The 16950-nt window shown below is 44.9% G+C and overlaps 1 protein-coding gene across 3 annotated transcripts in view; it reads right to left on the bottom strand.

Annotated features, from left to right (window-relative positions):
• DNAJB13 (DnaJ heat shock protein family (Hsp40) member B13) overlaps positions 1 to 14244 on the bottom strand; it is a 47937-nt gene extending 33693 nt beyond the window's left edge. For 2 of the 3 annotated variants that reach the window (XM_082411316.1, XM_082411314.1), the window contains exons 1-2: positions 5477 to 14244; positions 357 to 460 (exon numbers count right to left, since the gene is read on the bottom strand). In XM_082411316.1, coding sequence (XP_082267442.1) covers positions 357 to 460; positions 5477 to 5544 — 172 coding nt within the window. In that variant the 5' untranslated portion in view covers positions 5545 to 14244. The remainder of the gene's footprint in view (positions 1 to 356; positions 461 to 5476) is intronic. The other variant, XM_082411315.1, reaches the window with a different exon arrangement.
• Positions 14245 to 16950: the final 2706 nt, after the last annotated feature.

Consider the following 16950-nt stretch of genomic DNA (forward strand, 5'->3'; position numbering starts at 1 on the left):
CTTAGCCTTCTTCCCTGGGCAGCAAGCATCTCACTCTGCAGTCCTGCAGGGGATGGGTGGGGCATGGGGCATGTGGGGGGGCCCTGCCCCAGGTCCTGCACTGCTGAGACTAGGGGAGCACATCAGCCTAATCTGGGGGCTCTCCACACCACATCCTCCACCTTAGTTTGTGTCTACTGAGAAAGGCAGTTCATTATGTTTTCTTTCTCAATTTGTTTAGATTCTGGGCAGGGAAGAGGAATGCTTACTCTCTGTTGGGCCCCCTCAGAAAGCCCAACGCTCAGAGACGTGAGGATGATGTTAACAGAGACGTGGGGCGGAGGAGCCGCCCTCCATGCTCAGTCCCAATCACTCACGGTCGCTCAGCACATCGTAGGCCTCCGCTATTTGCCTGAATGCCTCCGCTGCGGATGTCTCAGTGGACCTCAACGGGTGGTTCTTAAGGGCAAGTTTCCGGTACCTAGAGCGAGGAGGGTTAATATCCTGAGGCACAGACCAAGGTTCAGAGCTGGCTCTGCTGTCTGCTGCCTGGTGGTCTCTCGGAGCTTTGATGTTCCAGCTATAAATCAGGGCTGTGGTGGCCAGGGAGGCACATCACTCAGATCCCCTGGAAGAGAACCCAGTGTCGGGTGCATGGTTGACTGACAGTCCCAGTAGCTGCCCCACTGGCCATTTGTGCTGAGGCTGCACTGGCCCCAAGCTGCTCCCAACCTATGCCTATGCTTGTTGGGGTATCAGTGCTGCACCAGCCCTACAGGACCCAGGTCTCCTCCAATGCCCAACCTCTGCTTGAGGCCTCCCCATCAGCCTGGCTGAGATTTTCTCTGGATGACGCCACAGCCCTCCTTACCCAGCCCTTCCTTCCCTCTCTCCTTTCACAAGCATCAGACCTGCACTATGGTCTGAAGGCTCCCCGGCACATTCCTAGTCCCGCTTCATCCTCACAGTTGTTTCCCTCAAACACTTCTTGCACATCTAATTCTGTCTTGGTGTCTGAACTGACACACAGGCTTCTTGGGAAGATTAGATAAAATAAGGTGTCAGAGGGCCTGGTACAGAGAGGCACTCAGCACAGATCAGGTTGTCTCGCTGTCTCCCCCTCTGTGCTCATTCTTTCCCCTATTTCTTATTTATTTATTTATTTGTTTGTTTATTTATTTGCCTGTGTCAGGCAGGTCTTAGTTGTGGCATGTGGGATCTTCGCTGCAGCATGCAGGATCTTTTGTTGCGGCGCTCGGGCTTCTCTCTAATTGTGGCGTGCAGGCTCCAGAGTGCGTGGGCTCAGTAGTTGCAGCACGTGGGCTTAATTGCCTCGCAGCCTGTGGGATCTTCGTTCCCTGACCAGGGATCGAACCCGCGTCCCCTGCATTGGAAGGTGGATTCTTAACCACTGGACCACCAGGGAAGTCCCTCTTTCCCCCATTTATGTGTCTGCCCAATCCCACCACACAGTGATGCCACACCTGCAGCATCTGGGGATCTGTATCATTACATCCCAAGAGGAAAGACATGGCACGAGCTGGTGATTTGTGGAGAGTTTAAGACAGCACAATCCCTTAAGGCTACGAGTCCTGAGGTGCCCTGACCACCCATGAGCCTGTAGCAGTGAGGGGAGGGAGAGGTTACTGAAATCCCGCAGGAGAGAGTGTGTGGACGCGGCCTTGGTAAAAGCTGTGATCTTTGATTCAGGGCCATAGCCAACCTGAACAGATCCCATAAGAAGGGAGCTGGGAATAAATACCCCTGCCCCACCCTCCTCCCTCCCAATCTCCTGCCTTGTGCTCCTTTTGCAGGATGCATCTGGAAGTCTGAGGGCCAGGAGGTCTACTGATGCAGTTCATATGGGCCAGTCTCCCAGAGCAGAGAGCAGGGTGCACAAAGGTGGGGCGGGGGTCTGCAGGAGCAAAAGGAGGGCATCCGCACAGCCTCCTCAGTCACTCAGTACACATGTGGTCCCACACACGGTCCGCCGGTCACAGGGCGTCTCCTCAGCCCTGCTCACACCTTCCATGCCGGTGACCCCAGAGCTCTGCCGTGCTCCTTACTCCACTCCACACACTCCATGGACAAGCTCAGCTGGCCGACGGCTTTGAGCACCAGCTACATGCTGGTGATTCCCAAATCTCTATCTCAAACCAGTTCGCTCCCTTGGCTCCAGACCTCTGTACCTAGCTGCCTACTCGGTATCTCCTCTCCAGTGTCTCACGGGCCCTACAACCTCAATGAGCCCAAACGTGCACACATTTTCATTCCCTAAACTTTTCCCCATTTGTCCAGACCCTGAAGCGGAAAAGCTGAGTATCTTCCACTCCAAGTTCTCCTTCGTCCCCTCCACCCCCATCCCATCCGTCACCAAGGCACATCAGCTTTTCCTTCTAAATAATGTTTTCTTGCTGCTTCTTCATCCCTACAACCATTGCAGAACCATGTCTTCCTGTTTCCAGTTTCCCCCTCTCCAGTCTATTCTGTGTGCTGCCACCAGTTTGATCTCTCTCTCTGTTTTGTTAATTTGATGTTTTTAAAATGCTCCCTAACCAAGTCACTCTCCTGCCTGAACCCTTTACTGGTTCCCCCTTTGTCTTCAGCATAAAATTCAAATGTCTCTGAGATTGAACTTCCGCTTCTCTCTCTGCCCTTCTCACTCACAGCTCTCCCTCCCTGCTCCCACGACCTCTCCTGTCCTTCTCTCCAGGCTCCAAACTCCGCACTCTGCACTGCTCATGGCTTTGACATTCTCCTCCCTTTACCTGGAATGCTCACCCCTCTCCAGCCCCTTTCATCTCCTCCTGGCAAATATTTATTCATCTTTCCACATTCAACTCAGGGGTCAACTCCTCCAGGATGTCTTCCCTGGCTGCAGTTTCCAGTCTAGATTAGATACTCTTTCCCACATCCCCAAGTGCCTTTGATCCTCGTACTTAGCACGTGGTGTTTCAGTTGTTTGATGGATCTGTCTCTCCCACCAGCCTGTGAGTGAGTCCCTCCAGTTGCTGTGTCCAGTTCTCTGTGTCCTCAGTGCCTAGCACCAAGTGCAGTGAGTAAACGTTGTGAAATCACTGTCCCACAAGGCAGCCCATTTCGCTATGGGGCCAGTCTGACTTTTAGGCAAAGCTTTCTCTTACTGAGCTGGGTCTGCTGTCCTGTGACTCTGCCTCCATCCACGAGGGTCCTGGTCCTGGCTCTGCCCTGGGGGGCCTTACAGACAGAATCTGCTCTGTCTACCTTGACAGACTTGAAGGCAATTTTCACACCCTCCCTGAGACTTCTAAACCAGCCCTTCTCAATTACAAAGGTTGTAGTCAGGTGTGAGAATTGCAAGAAAACTCTAACAGTGAGTAAAAGTAACGAGGTTTGAGAAGAGTTCAGTTTTCCATATAAACTTGAGTGGTTTTAAGCTCTGCAGTAACATCACTCTCATTCACCTGCTTTCCTGAGTGGGAGAGGAAGGGGTGAAGTCACAGCCCAGACGTGGCAGCCTAGGATGAATGAGTGAGAAGTTAATAGCTGGGCGATTATGAATCATCGTGGTGCTTGTCTTCATTACATAAGTTTAGCCTTTTTTGGGGGGAGGGGTCAAAATCTAGGTACTCCCATGGGAGAGTGTGTCAAACATGTGACTCATGCCTTAAGAGTTGTTTCAGGGGGACTTCCCTGGTGGCGCAGTGGTTAAGAATCCGCCTGCCAACTCAGGGGACATGGGTTTGAGCCCTGGTCCAGGAAGATTCCACATGCCGTGGAGCAACTAAGCCCGTGCGCCACAACTACTGAGCCTGCGCTCTAGAACCTGGGAGCCAAACTACTGAGTCTGCATGCCACAACTACTGAAGTCCACGTGCCTAGAGCCCGTACTCTGCAACAAGAGAAGCCACTGCAGTGAGAAGCCTGCGCACCGCAATGAAGAGTAGCCCCCACTCGCCGCAACTAGAGAAAACTCGCGTGCAGCAGTGAAGACCCAACGCAGCCAAAAATAAATAAATAAAAAATTTTTAAAAAAGAGTTGTTTCAGGGGAGAAAGGTTAAGGACTGTTGTTTGGAACATATATGGTTCTTTTAATCACTCTTTATAAGACATGGTTTCAGATGCAAATGATTGCTGGGCATTTTCATGCTCATTATCTCATATAATTCTATTTCAATACCACAACAATTCTTATTTTTCATTTTATTTTTTTTAAGAGATGGGAAAACTGAGGTTCAGAAAGGTTAAGCAATTTGTCCAGGTCTCACAGCTAGCAGATAGGAGAACCTAGGTTCAGACCTGGCTCTTTCCAGTGCTTAAGTTGGGCTTATCTTTCTGCATTCCAACTGCCCTCCCTCCTTGTGACCTTTCCCTAGACAGGTCTCACTGGCCAATGAAATGCTATGAACAGTGGGTGACATCACACACTGTCCCGAATTGTTCTCTAATTAACGAGTTTGTGTCTTGTTTCGCCAGCCACACTATAGACTCTCTCTACTTACCCCACTGAGATCCCCTATGGGACTTGGCCCGTGGTAGGCAATTAGAGCAGGCAAGGTGTCTGAATACTGGCTCTGCCGATTACTAGGCACATAGCCTTGGGATAATAATGGTACCTACCTCTCAGGGCTGTTGTGAGGATTAAGTGAAATAATGATGGAAGGTTCTCAGAACAGCATCTGCACAATTCAGTAAGTGTAGCTGTTATCATACAACTTTAGTTAATTAAATTGTCCTAGATTCCTCCCTTTTTTCTTTACCCTGCAATGACCCAATTTATAGCTAAGTCCATTCTCTCTTCTCTCTCCAGCCCACTGCCCTGCTTCAAGCCTCATCTTTTGCCTTGATTATCATGACAGCTTCTGAAAGGGTCTCTCTCCTTCCAAGATAGCTTCCACATGCCCTGTATGTCCCCTTTCGCAACATTCATCAAGCTTGCTGTGACTTATTCAACATCTGTATCCACCAACAAAGTTAAGCTGCACATCTGATTCACAGTATCTCTAGCTGCTGAGACTGCACCGAACCCATATAAGTAGGCGCTCGGTAAATATTCGTCAAAAAATATTTTTTCAGAAAAATGTGCTGATTCCTGTCTTAGACACACCACAAAGTCCCCAAGACTTGATGGAACTATTCAGAGATGTAATTTATTCAATGCCAAAACCCCACGTGGACAGCCAGAATAAAATATGTAATACATCCATCTGGTCAGGTCACTCTCCAGTTCACAATACTTTGGGTCTCCATAATATTAAGCATAAAGTCTCCTTTGTTCCCATTTTATTGCTAGGAAAACCAGGGTACCCAGGAGAGCAGACAGGGCATAGAGAGTAAAGGATGATGGATTGGGAACCCTGACCCAGCCCAAAGCCAGGAAGTAGGTGTGCAAGAAGCAAGAAAAGGAACAAGGTCTACCTTGCCTGCCCTAAGCTGTGCAGGAAAGCTCAGTTTGGAAGAGATGAGGGTGGGCCTGTCCCAGCACAACCCAAAAGCCTCGCTCCTGCCCCCACTCACGCATTCTTGATCTGGGTATCTTCTGAATTGCGAGTGATCTGGAGCACAGAGTAATAATCCTGGCCCATGGCTGGCTGGTTGTCAGTCGGTGGATAGTCCTGACTCCAGCGGATCTGTTAGTCTGCATTCAGTGGTTGCTCCTGACAACCGCACAGGGGCACTCTGGGAGTTGTAATCCTTCCTGCCTCAGCAAACCGCCTTCTCAGCTGTGCCCGTAGAAGAGGGATTGAGAAAACTGGGACTGATTCTGCGAGCCTAAGGATCACTCAACTCAGAAAACAGAGTTTTTCGTATGGACACCAAGGGGGGAAAGTGGCGGGGGTGGGGTGGTGGTGGGATGAATTGGGAGATGAGGATTGACATACACACACTAATATGCATAAAATAGATAACTAATAAGAAACTGCTGTATAAAAAAAATAAAATTCAGAAAAAATAATAATAATTTAAAAAGAAAACAGTTTTTAAGGAGAGTAGCAATTGGTTTTAATTAAAAGTTTTCAGACAAATAAATAAATCTTTATTTTAGAATGCTTTTAGATTTTCAGAAAAGGTGTGAAGATAGTAGGGCTCTCATATGCCCCACCAGGTTTCCCCTATCATTAACACGTTACATGAGTATGGTACTTTTATCACAAATAATAACCAATATCGGTACATCATTTATAACATAACTCCATCCTTTATTCAGATTTCCTAGTTTTTACCCTAATGCCTTTTGTTTGTTTTGTTTTTTTAAATGAATTTATTTATTTATTTTTGGCTGTGTTGGGTCTTTGCTGCTGCGCGTGGGCTTTCTCTAGTTGTAGTGAGCAAGGGGGAGCTATCCTTCGCTGCGGTGCGTGGGCTTCTCATTGCGGTGGCTCCTCTTGTTGTGCAGCATGGGCTCTAGGTGTGCGGGCTTCAATTGTTATGGCACGCAGGCTCAGTAGTAGTGGCGCATGGGCTTATATGCTCTGCGGCATGTGGGATCATCCCAGACCAGGGCTCGAACCCGTGTCCCCTGCAAGCCCGTGTCCCGTGCATTGGCAGGTGGATTCTTAACCACCGCGCCACCAGGGAAGCCCCTAATGCCGTTTTTTGTTTTGTGTTGTTTTGTTTTTTCCTGTTCCAGGATCCAATCCAGGATATCCCATTAAACTTAGTTGTGGGGATTTCCCTGGCAGTCCAGTGGTTAAGACTCCACACTCCCAATGCAGGGGGTGCGGGTTCGATCCCTGGTCAGGGAACTAAGACCCCACATGCCACATGGCGCCGCCAAAAAAAATAAATAAATAAATAAAAATAAACTTAGTTGTCATGTCTCCTGAGGCTCCTCTTGGCTACAGCTGTTTCTCAAACTCTCCATGTTTTTGATGACTTTGACAGTTTAAGGAGTACTGGTCAGGTATTTTGTAGACTGTCTCTCAATTGGGATTTGTTTGATGTTTTTCTTATGATTTAGATTGGGGTTGGGGTGCTTTGGAAGGAAGACCACAGAGGTAAAGTGCCATCCTCATGCCATCAGGTCAAGGGTACCATCACCATGACTTATCACTGTCAAGACTGACCTTGATCACCTGCTGAGGTAGTGTTTGTCAGATTTCTCCCCTATAAAGTTACTTTAATTTCCCCATTTCTGGATTGTACTCTTTCGAAGGAAGTCATTTCACAGTCCACCCTTAAAGAGTGGGGAGTTCCGCTCCACCTCCTTGAGGGCAGCAGCGTAGTTTTCCACCCACATCCTACACCCAGTCACCAAGCTCAGACCATTTTGCCTCCTAGACGTCTCTCGAGCTCCTCCTCTGCTCATCCTCCTCCTAGCCATGGCCTTGCTTTGGCTTTCATCTTTCAGCAAGGTCACCACGACTTCCTCACTGTCCTGCCACCTTGTCTCTACCCTGCCGAGACCTCGCTCCACTTGTAATAAGGGCAGGGCAGGCGCAACCAATAGCAGTCCCGCTCAACCATTGGTAGGCATCGCCGTGGGTCCCCACTCTCCCCTTCCTCTGTGTAAAAGGAGCCCAAATTTGTACTGAGGAAGATGGTTTTTTGAGACACTAGTCTGCCATCTTCTTGGTCTGCTGGCTTTGCAATTAAAGTCGTTATTCCTGCCCCAACAACTGGTCTCCCCATTTATTGGCCTGTCGTGTGGCGAGCAGAGCGAGCTTGGGCTCCGTAACACTGCCCAGAGTTAATGCAAGCCGTTCATCCTGGCACACAGGTGCTCAGGGATCTGCTCCCTCCTGTCTGCTCTTACTTCTCACACTCCACCGGCTCGGCAGAATTCACTACAACACTTGCAAATGCCCAGCTAACCATTCTCTCCCATTCACCTATGCTGCCACCTCTACCCAGACCCTCCCCACCAAACCCACCACCAACCCTCGCTTGGCCCAGCTGACTCCTACTCATTCTTTTGTTTCTTATGAAATAGTTTACATGCAAGAAAGAGCATCATTAGAACATTTGTTATTGAAGGACTGCTGCCCCTGTGTGCCCCTCCCTACCTGTTTATTATTCTCTTGGATTTCTTTATCATTTTACTACTACGCATGTATCTGATGGTGTACTGCTAAATGTTTAACAGGCTCACCAGAAGGAAAAAAATAGCTCTGATTTGTAGCATTTGCCAATTTCTCCCAAGTTGGCACAGCCAGCTCCACATACCACTGCATGTATCCCAAACAACATATTTACCTTTTCATATTTTTAAACTTTATATAAATGGTATCATTTATGCAAACGGTATGTGTTTGTGCGTGTGTGTGTGTGTGTGTGTGACTTGTCTTCACAGAGGTTGTATCGCATTCTCTGCTGATCCTGAACATTTGGGCATGTGTGTCAACTCTGCAAGGTAATATCAGACAGTTTTCTGATGTGGTGATTCTAATTTACAATGGCAAAATAGCAGTGTGTGAGAGTTCCTCTTTGCTCCACATTCTCACCAATTCTTGGTGTCAAATTTTTAAATGGTTGCCAATATAGGTGTGAAATAGCATCTCTTTGTGGATTTTAATTTGCGTTTCTTGGTGGAGGTCTTTTCATTTTTATTTGCAATTATTTTTCCTCGTTGTGAAATGCCTATTTACATTTTTTGTCCATTTTTCTATTGGGCTATTCTTTTTTTACAAATTCATTCGTGACTCTTCATGTTTCTTTGTTGCTAATATAAAATACAAACCCCTTCCACCTTGGAGCTTGTCTTTTTACCATTTTTTTAAATGGGGTCAAATTTATCAATCTGTTCCTTTTTGGTTGTCTTTTTGTGTCTAGTTTAAGAAATATTCCCTATACAAGGCCATAAAGATCTTCACCTACATATTCTTCCAAAAGTCCATTTTACTTTAAAATCTTTAATCCACCTAGAACTTATTTTTCTGTATATGGTGCCAGGTAGGTATTGTTTTTTTCTTTTAGACATCCCACTATCCCAGAACCATTTACTCAACAGTCCATTGTTTCCCCACAAATCTGTATGACTGCTGTGTTATATACAAATGTTACATATATGCATGGGTTTGTATCTGGACTATTGTTCCACTGGTCAATCCCTGGGCCAGTGCCACACTACAGCCCTTCCTCTCCTCCTCCTTCCTCAGGAGTATCTTCTCTAAGTACTTAGCTTCTTACTCCTCTCAAATGGAAACGTATTCTTAAGAAAGGATCAAATATCAGTCATACAGGGAAAAGAGGGGTGCTACATTTTAAACCTCATCTCTAATTGTGGATGGAAAATCTTGATAGTTCCCTGATGGCACTTCAGATACTAATGACTGAGATATTTAAGAACTTTCCTGGGTCCTCTGAAGCCACACTATTACAGAGGAGGGCCTGCCTTAAAGTAGATCTTTCATATTATTTGAGGCAAAAGATCTATTTTAGGTATATTTAGGTATATCTGGAAGTGGTAAAACACACTTTTGGAGTTGGGCCAAAGGACAGAGAAATCAATTAAAAAGCTAAGAAGTAAAGTGTAGGTTTTGGGTGAGTTGACTGGTCAGATTGACCCTACCATTTTTTTTCTTTTTTATTTTATTTTATTTTTTTATACATCAGGTTATTAGTTATCCATTTTATACACATCAGTGTATACATGTCAATCCCAATCTCCCAATTCATCACACCATCACCACCACTGCCCCGCCACTTTCCCCCTTTGGTGTCCCTACGTTTGATCTCTACATCTGTGTCTCTATTTCTGCCCTGCAAACTGGTTCATCTGTACCATTTTTCTAGGTTACACATATATGCATTAATATACGATATTTGTTTTTCTCTTTCTGACTTCACTCTGTATGACAGTCCCTAGATCCATCCATGTCTCTGCAAATGACCCAATTTCGTTCCTTTTTATGGCTGAGTAATATTCCGTTGTATATATGTACCACATCTTCTTTATCCATTCCAGAGTGACCATATCTTGATGTTGCTGTATTCACATGCCATTTGTGTGACCTGAAGCAAGTTTACTTAATGGTCCCAAGTCTAAGTTTCCTTGAATAAATGGGGTTATTAACATGAACTCCACCACAGGGTTGGTGTGAAAATATTAAATAAAACTATACAAAAGCACGCATCACATAGAAGATGCTCCCTCAGCATTGAGGCAGTAGACTCAGAGCCAAATCCTATCTGTTAGCTACTAGTTTTATGCCCTTAAAACAGTTATTTCTTAGCTACAATTGCCTAGTTATAAAATGAAAATATGGAATTACTCTTTATATTTTTTTGCATTTCTGAGCTTTCTTATGTATTTAATTTGCATTTTTATTTAATTACTTAAATTGAACATCTTTTCTTGTGTATTGGCCATTTGTTTTACTCTCTCTCTTTTTTTTTTTTTTAGCCACACAGCTTGCAGGATCTTAGTTCCCCAACCAGGGATCAAACCCGGGTCCCTCGTGGTGAAAGTACTGAATTCTAACCACTGGACTGCCAGAGAATTACCTGTTTTACTCTTATTGCCAGAAAAAAGTGTTGTTAAAAATCAAACTCAGGGCTTCGCTGGTGGCGCAGTGGTTGAGAATCTGCCTGCCAATGCAGGGGACACGGGTTCGAGCCCTGGTCTGGGAAGATCCCACATGTCGCGGAGCAACTGGGCCCATGTGCCACAATTACTGAGCCTGCGCGTCTGGAGCCTGTGCTCTGCAACAAGAGAGGCCGCGATAGTGAGAGGCCTGCACACCGCAATGAAGAGTGGCCCCCGCTTGCCGCAACTAGAGAAAGCCCTCGCACAGAAACGAAGACCCAACACAGCTATAAATAAATAAATAAATAAATAAATAAATAAAAATCAAACTCAGAAGGTTGGGGGAAGGCCTTGCTTAGTCTGGGACTGGCTGAGGTGAATGGAGAGGAAGGAGGCGACTCTATCTGAGGGACACCAGGTGTGCAAGGGCCATAGTAAAAGGGGAGGAGATGGCCTGGGTGGCTTGTGTGGTTGGAAGGTTGGTTACTCACAGCGGTATTGAGCAAATAAGTGAATATACTAAGAATTATGAGAGTGAAGCTTCTCATTGTTGGAGAAAGGAGGTAAATATGTAAAAGGTGGAGCTGGATTGGAACTGGTGACAGTGTGAATGCATGATTTTTAATATATATACAGAATGATGGATGTAGAAAGAGAGATGTGTATATGTACTATCTACTGATAGGGCCAAGAAGCAATAATACCCTACTAGTAAAGAGTATATTATTGCCCAGATTTTGGTTTCTGAATACTATTCTCGGGCTTCCCTGGTGGCACAGTGGTTAAGAATCCACCTGCCAATGCAGGGGACAAGGGTTCAAGCCCTGGTCCGGGAAGTTCCCACATGCTGCGGAGCCCGTGCGCCACAACTACTGAGCCTGCGCTCTAGAGCCCATGAGCCACAACTACGGACGCCCGCGTGCCTAGAGCCCGTGCTCCGTAACAAGAGAAGCCACCGCAATGAGAAGCCCACGCACTGCAACTAAGAGTAGCCCCTGCTCGCCGCAACTGGAGAAAGCACGCATGCAGCAAGGAAGAGCCAACGCAGCCAAAAATAAATAAATAAAATAAATAAATAAATTTTTTAAAAATACTATTCTCCACTAAAAGGAACCAGGGCTATTTAGACAAACAACTGATTCCAGGGCTGGGATGGGAAAGTATAAGTTGAGGCTTGAATATCTTGTGGTATCAGAGAATATGGAAGTGCTCAAAGAATGATGGAAACATGTCAAAAGGACACAGGATCCAGCTTGAAGGAGCCCCCATTGGCCCCAATGGGACACTCTAAATAGCAAAATAAATAATAGTAATAACGGATTATAATCCATAGAATAAAAGATGAATCCATGAGTAATCTATAATAATATATCTGATGAATGAATGAGTGAATGAATGTATAAATGAGGGAGAAGGGAGAGTTCTTCCTTACAGTAGAATGCTGATTATAAATGTAAAAAGAATAATGGAATTAGAAAATCACCATTTGGCAATTATCATAGGAATAACTGATTCAGACAGAAATCATTAAAGAATGCTAAAACTAGTTCATACAAGATTGATGAGGAATAGGATATTTATACTCTCAAAGTAGCTCCCCACAAAATACTTATTAACTTGGCTGTGGAGAAACCTGGTAGATACCATTTTAACTGAGTTAACACTGCCTGACTAAAATAAAAAGGATGGACAAAAACAAGCATTGGCAAGGACATGGAGAAATCAGAACACTTACACATTGCTGGTGGGAATGTAAAATGGTGCAGCCACTTTGGAAAATAGCTGGCAGTCTCTTAAAACATTAAACATAGAGTTACCATATGACCAAGCAGTTCCACAGTTAAGTATATACCCGATAGAACTAAAAATATATGCTCACAAAAAAACTTGTACATGAATGTTCACAGCAGCATTATCCATAATAGCTAAAAAGTGAAAACAATCCAAATGTCTATAATCTGATGAATGGATTAAAAAACTGTAGTATATCCATACAGTGGTGTATTAGGGTTCTCCAGGGAAAGAGACAATGTGTGTGTGTTTGTGTGTGTGTGTGTGTGTGGAGAGAGATATTTATTTTAAGGAATTGGCTCATGCAATTATGGAGACTTGAAGGGTCCAAAATCTTCAGGGTAGGCCTGTGGTACAGCAGGGGACCCAGGGAACAGTTGCAGTTTGAGTCCAAAGGCAATCCTTTGGTAGAATTCCTGCTTGCTTGGGGGGAGGTCAGTCTTTCTCTATTAAGGCCTTCAACTGATTGGATGAGGCCTTACATTATGGAAGGTAATCTGCTTTACTCAAAGTCCACTGATTTAAATGTCAGTGTCATCCAAAAAACACAGAAACATCCAGAATGCTTGACCAAAAATCTGGGAAACATGGCTCAGTCACGCTGACAAATAAAATTAACCGTCACAAGTGGGCTATTACTTGGCAACAAAAAAGAATGACGTACTGATGCATGCTACAACATGGATGAACCTTGAAAACTTTACGCTAAGTGAAAGAAACCAGACACAAAAGGCCACATATAATATGATTCCATTTATATAAAACATCCAGAATGGCAAATCCACAGAGACAGAGAGTCAGCTGATTAGTGGTTGAGAGGGCTGGGGTACGGGGAGTGACTGTTGAAATATATGGGGTTTCTTTCTGGGGTGATGAAATGTTCTGGCATTGGTGGTGATGGCTGCACTACCTTGTGAATATACTAAAAACCACCAAATTGTATACTTTAAAAGGGTGAATTTTATGGTTTGTGAATTATATCTCAAAAAACAAAACAAAACAAAAGGTTAACATCACCACTAATGAGACAAGTCGACATTGTGTGGCTCCCAATACCATGCTCTTAGGATGGAGAATCGCATCGGGAGTATTCTTGCCCAAATATATAACCTAAAGCTAATCATGAGGCAACATCAGACAAACCCAAAGTGGCCTACATTTCAAAAATATCAGGGTTATAAAAGGAAAAACTGAGGAAGTACTCCAGACAGAAGGCAAATAAATGCAACGTATGATCCTGGATTAGACCCTGGACCACAAAGGAAAGAGTGATTATAAAGGACATTGTTGGGACAACCAGCAAAATTTGAATGGGGCTGGCAAACTGGATGATAGTATAGTATCAATGCGGGTTTCCTTGTTTTGACAGATGTGCTGTGGTTATGCAGGAGTGTCCTTGATTTCAGCAAATGCATACTGAAGTATTTAAAGGTAAGAGGACATAAAATTTGTGTATTACTCACAAGTGATTCAGAAAAAATATATACAGCATATATAACCTGTATAAAAAATATATCTGTATATATATAAAGAGAGAGGGAGAGAGCAGATGATAAAGCAAACATAAGAAGTTAACAACTGGGAGATCTGGGTGGGGATATACTGGAATCCTCTGAACTATTCTTACAGCTTTTCTGCAAGTTTGAAATTATTTCAAAATAAAAAGTAAATTAGAAAAATATATAAAATATATCCACAAAGAGACTTGTTCAAGAAAAATAAACCTTTGCTTTACAACGTTATTGTGAAGACTGTGCCTGGCACACAGTATATGCTCAATAGCTGCTGCCACTGCCAACTTTTCTGAGAGGACTGAGAAATAGAGGCACTTCTCACAAGAAGCCACAAGGGGGCATCTGAAAGCCAAGAAGAAAGGTCTAACACAGAGCTTCCCTGGGCCTGCAGTGCTGCAGATGGGGGTTGTCAACCTTTCCTTACCCAGAATGCATTCCTCAACCCAAAAGGAAAAAAAAGCTTTGTCTGATACAAACTGAGGATTATTACATTCACAGTAGATAAGGCTTTGGGGTACCTGAGAGCTAGCCTCTGCTCCTTCCATATGGGTCTGGACTTCAGGACAGCTGTCAAGGGTTACTGCATCTATCACAATCAGGATATCAACTCTGGAGACCTGTGAAAAGGGGCTTGTAAATATGATGGCAATGGAGAAGAATGAGTCCTGGAATGGAACTCAGAGTCATACTTGTGTGAACTCAGCTATATTCTTCCTCATCTTTTTTTGTTAGTCTGACTTCTTAGAGGTTCCCCCTGGACCTTCTAGGATTCAATGTTTCTGAGCTCTGGAATATGCCCTTTTGGGTCTACCTGACCCTATCACAAATCACTCCTTGAATGAAACTGCTCTAGTCCCAGAGGTCTTGTGACCACATGGTACAGTGGAAGGAGCAGGGGCCTTGGAGACAGACTGAGCAAGGTCCAAATCAAGGCTCTGGTACTTAATTCCTTGAGCCTCAGTTTCTTTTTTTAATTTATTTTTGGCTGCATTGGGTCTTCGTTGCTGCATGCGGGCTTTCTCTAGTTGTGGCAAGCGGGGGCTACTCTTCATTGCAGCGCGCAGGCATCTCATTGTGGTGGCTTCTCTTGTTGTGGAGCATGGGCTCTAGGCACGCAGGCTTCAGTAGTTGTGGCGCACAGGCTCAGCAGTATGGCCCGCGGGCTCTAGAGCGCAGGCTCAGTAGTTGTGGTGCACAGGCTTAGTTGCTCCGCAGCATGTGGGATCTTCCCAGCCCAGGACTCGAACCTGTGTCCCCTGCGTTGGCAGGTGGATTCTTAACCACTGTGCAACCAGGGAAGTCCCTCTTTATCCTTTAGACAGGAATAATACTATTTTCTTTTTAAGAGCGTTATGAGGATTAAATATTTACATACAGTACCTAGAACAGAGTAGATACCCAGTAGATACTCAATGAATTATAGTATTTTATTTTCGATTTGGTTTAGGCAAAAGCAACCAGAAGGAAAATATGGGATTTAAAGTTAAGATAAACTGTGTTCAAGTTCCTACTCTCTATGACCCTTGGCAAATCACTAGATCTCGTTGAGTCTCACCACTAGCCTTTTTTTTTTTTTTGGCTGCACTGTGTGGCTTAGAGGATCTCAGGTCCCTGACCAGGGACTGAACCTGGGTCACAGCACCAAAGGCCCGGAATCCCAACACTAGGCCACCAGGGAACTCCCTACCACCAGCCTTTAAGAACTCTGTAAACCATAATATTACGCCAGCTAGGAATTACCTTCTTTTTTAAAATAAATCCTGATCTTAGCCTACATGGCCCAGCGCAAGGGTTGCTTTTCTCTAATAATGTAATTGATATGGTATTCATACTCTGGAAATAAATGACCACGCCGCACAGCATGCGAGATCTTAGTTCCCCGACCAGGGATTGAACCCATGCCCCCTGCAGTGGAAGCGTGGAGTCTAGACCACTGGACCGCGAGGGAAGACCAAACTTTGGAAAATATTAAAAAGAATGAGGGACTGAGCTCTGCCCACCAGAGCAACAGTCAGCTCTACCCACCACCAGTCCCTCCCACCAGGAAACTGGCACAAGCCTCTTAGATAGCCTCATCCACCAGAGGGCAGACAGCAGAAGCAAGAAGAACTACAATCCTGCAGCCTGTGGAACAAAAATCACATTCACAGAAAGATAGACAAGATGAAAAGGCAGAGGGCTATGTACCAGATGAAGGAACAAGATAAACCCCAGAAAAACAACTAAATGAAGTGGAGATAGGCAACCTTCCAGAAAAAGAATTCAGAATAATGATAGTGAAGATGATCCAGGACCTCGGAAAAAGGATGGAGGCAAAGATCGAGAAGATGCAAGAAATGTTTAACAAAGACTTAGAAGAATTAAAGAACAAACAAACACAGATGAACAATACAATAACTGAAATGAAAACTACACTAGAAGGAATCAACAGCAGAATAACTGAGGCAGAAGAACGGATAAGTGACCTGGAAGACAGAATGGTGGAATTCACTGCTGTGGAACAGAATAAACAAAAAAGAATGAAAAGAAATGAAGACAGCCTAAGAGACCTCTGGGACAACATTAAATGCCAACAGCGGGCTTCCCTGGTGGTGCAGTGGTTAAGAATCCGCCTGCCAATGCAGGGGACACAGGTTCAAGCCCTGGTCCGGGAAGATCCCACATACCACGGAGAAACTAAGCCCATGAGCCACAACTACTGAGCCTGCGCTCTAGAGCCCGTGGGCCACAACTACTGAGCCCGTGAGCCACAACTACTGAAGCCTGCGCACCTACAGCCCGTGCTCCACAACAAGAGAAGCCACTGCAATGAGAAGCCCGTGCACCGCAACGAAGAGTAGCCCCTGCTCGCCACAACTAGAGAAAGCCTGCGCACAGCAACGAAGACCCAACGCAGCCAAACATAAATAAATTAAATAAATAAATAATAATAATTTAAAAAACGCAACAACATTCACATTATACGGGTCCCAGAAGAAGAGAGAGAAAGGACCAGAGAAAATATCTGAAGAGATTATAGTTGAAAACTTCCCTAACATGGGAAAGGAAATAGCCACCCAAGTCCAGGAAGCGCAGAGAGTCCCATACAGGATAAACCCAAGGAGAAACATGCTGAGACACATAGTAATCAAACTGGCAAGAATTAAAGACAAAGAAAAATTATTGAAAGCAGCAAGGGAAAAACGACAAATAACATACAAGGCAACTCCCATAAGGTT

Source organism: Balaenoptera physalus, assembly GCF_965194825.1.
Source record: "Balaenoptera physalus genome assembly, chromosome: 10".
NCBI classification, from domain to species: Eukaryota; Metazoa; Chordata; class Mammalia; order Artiodactyla; family Balaenopteridae; genus Balaenoptera; species Balaenoptera physalus.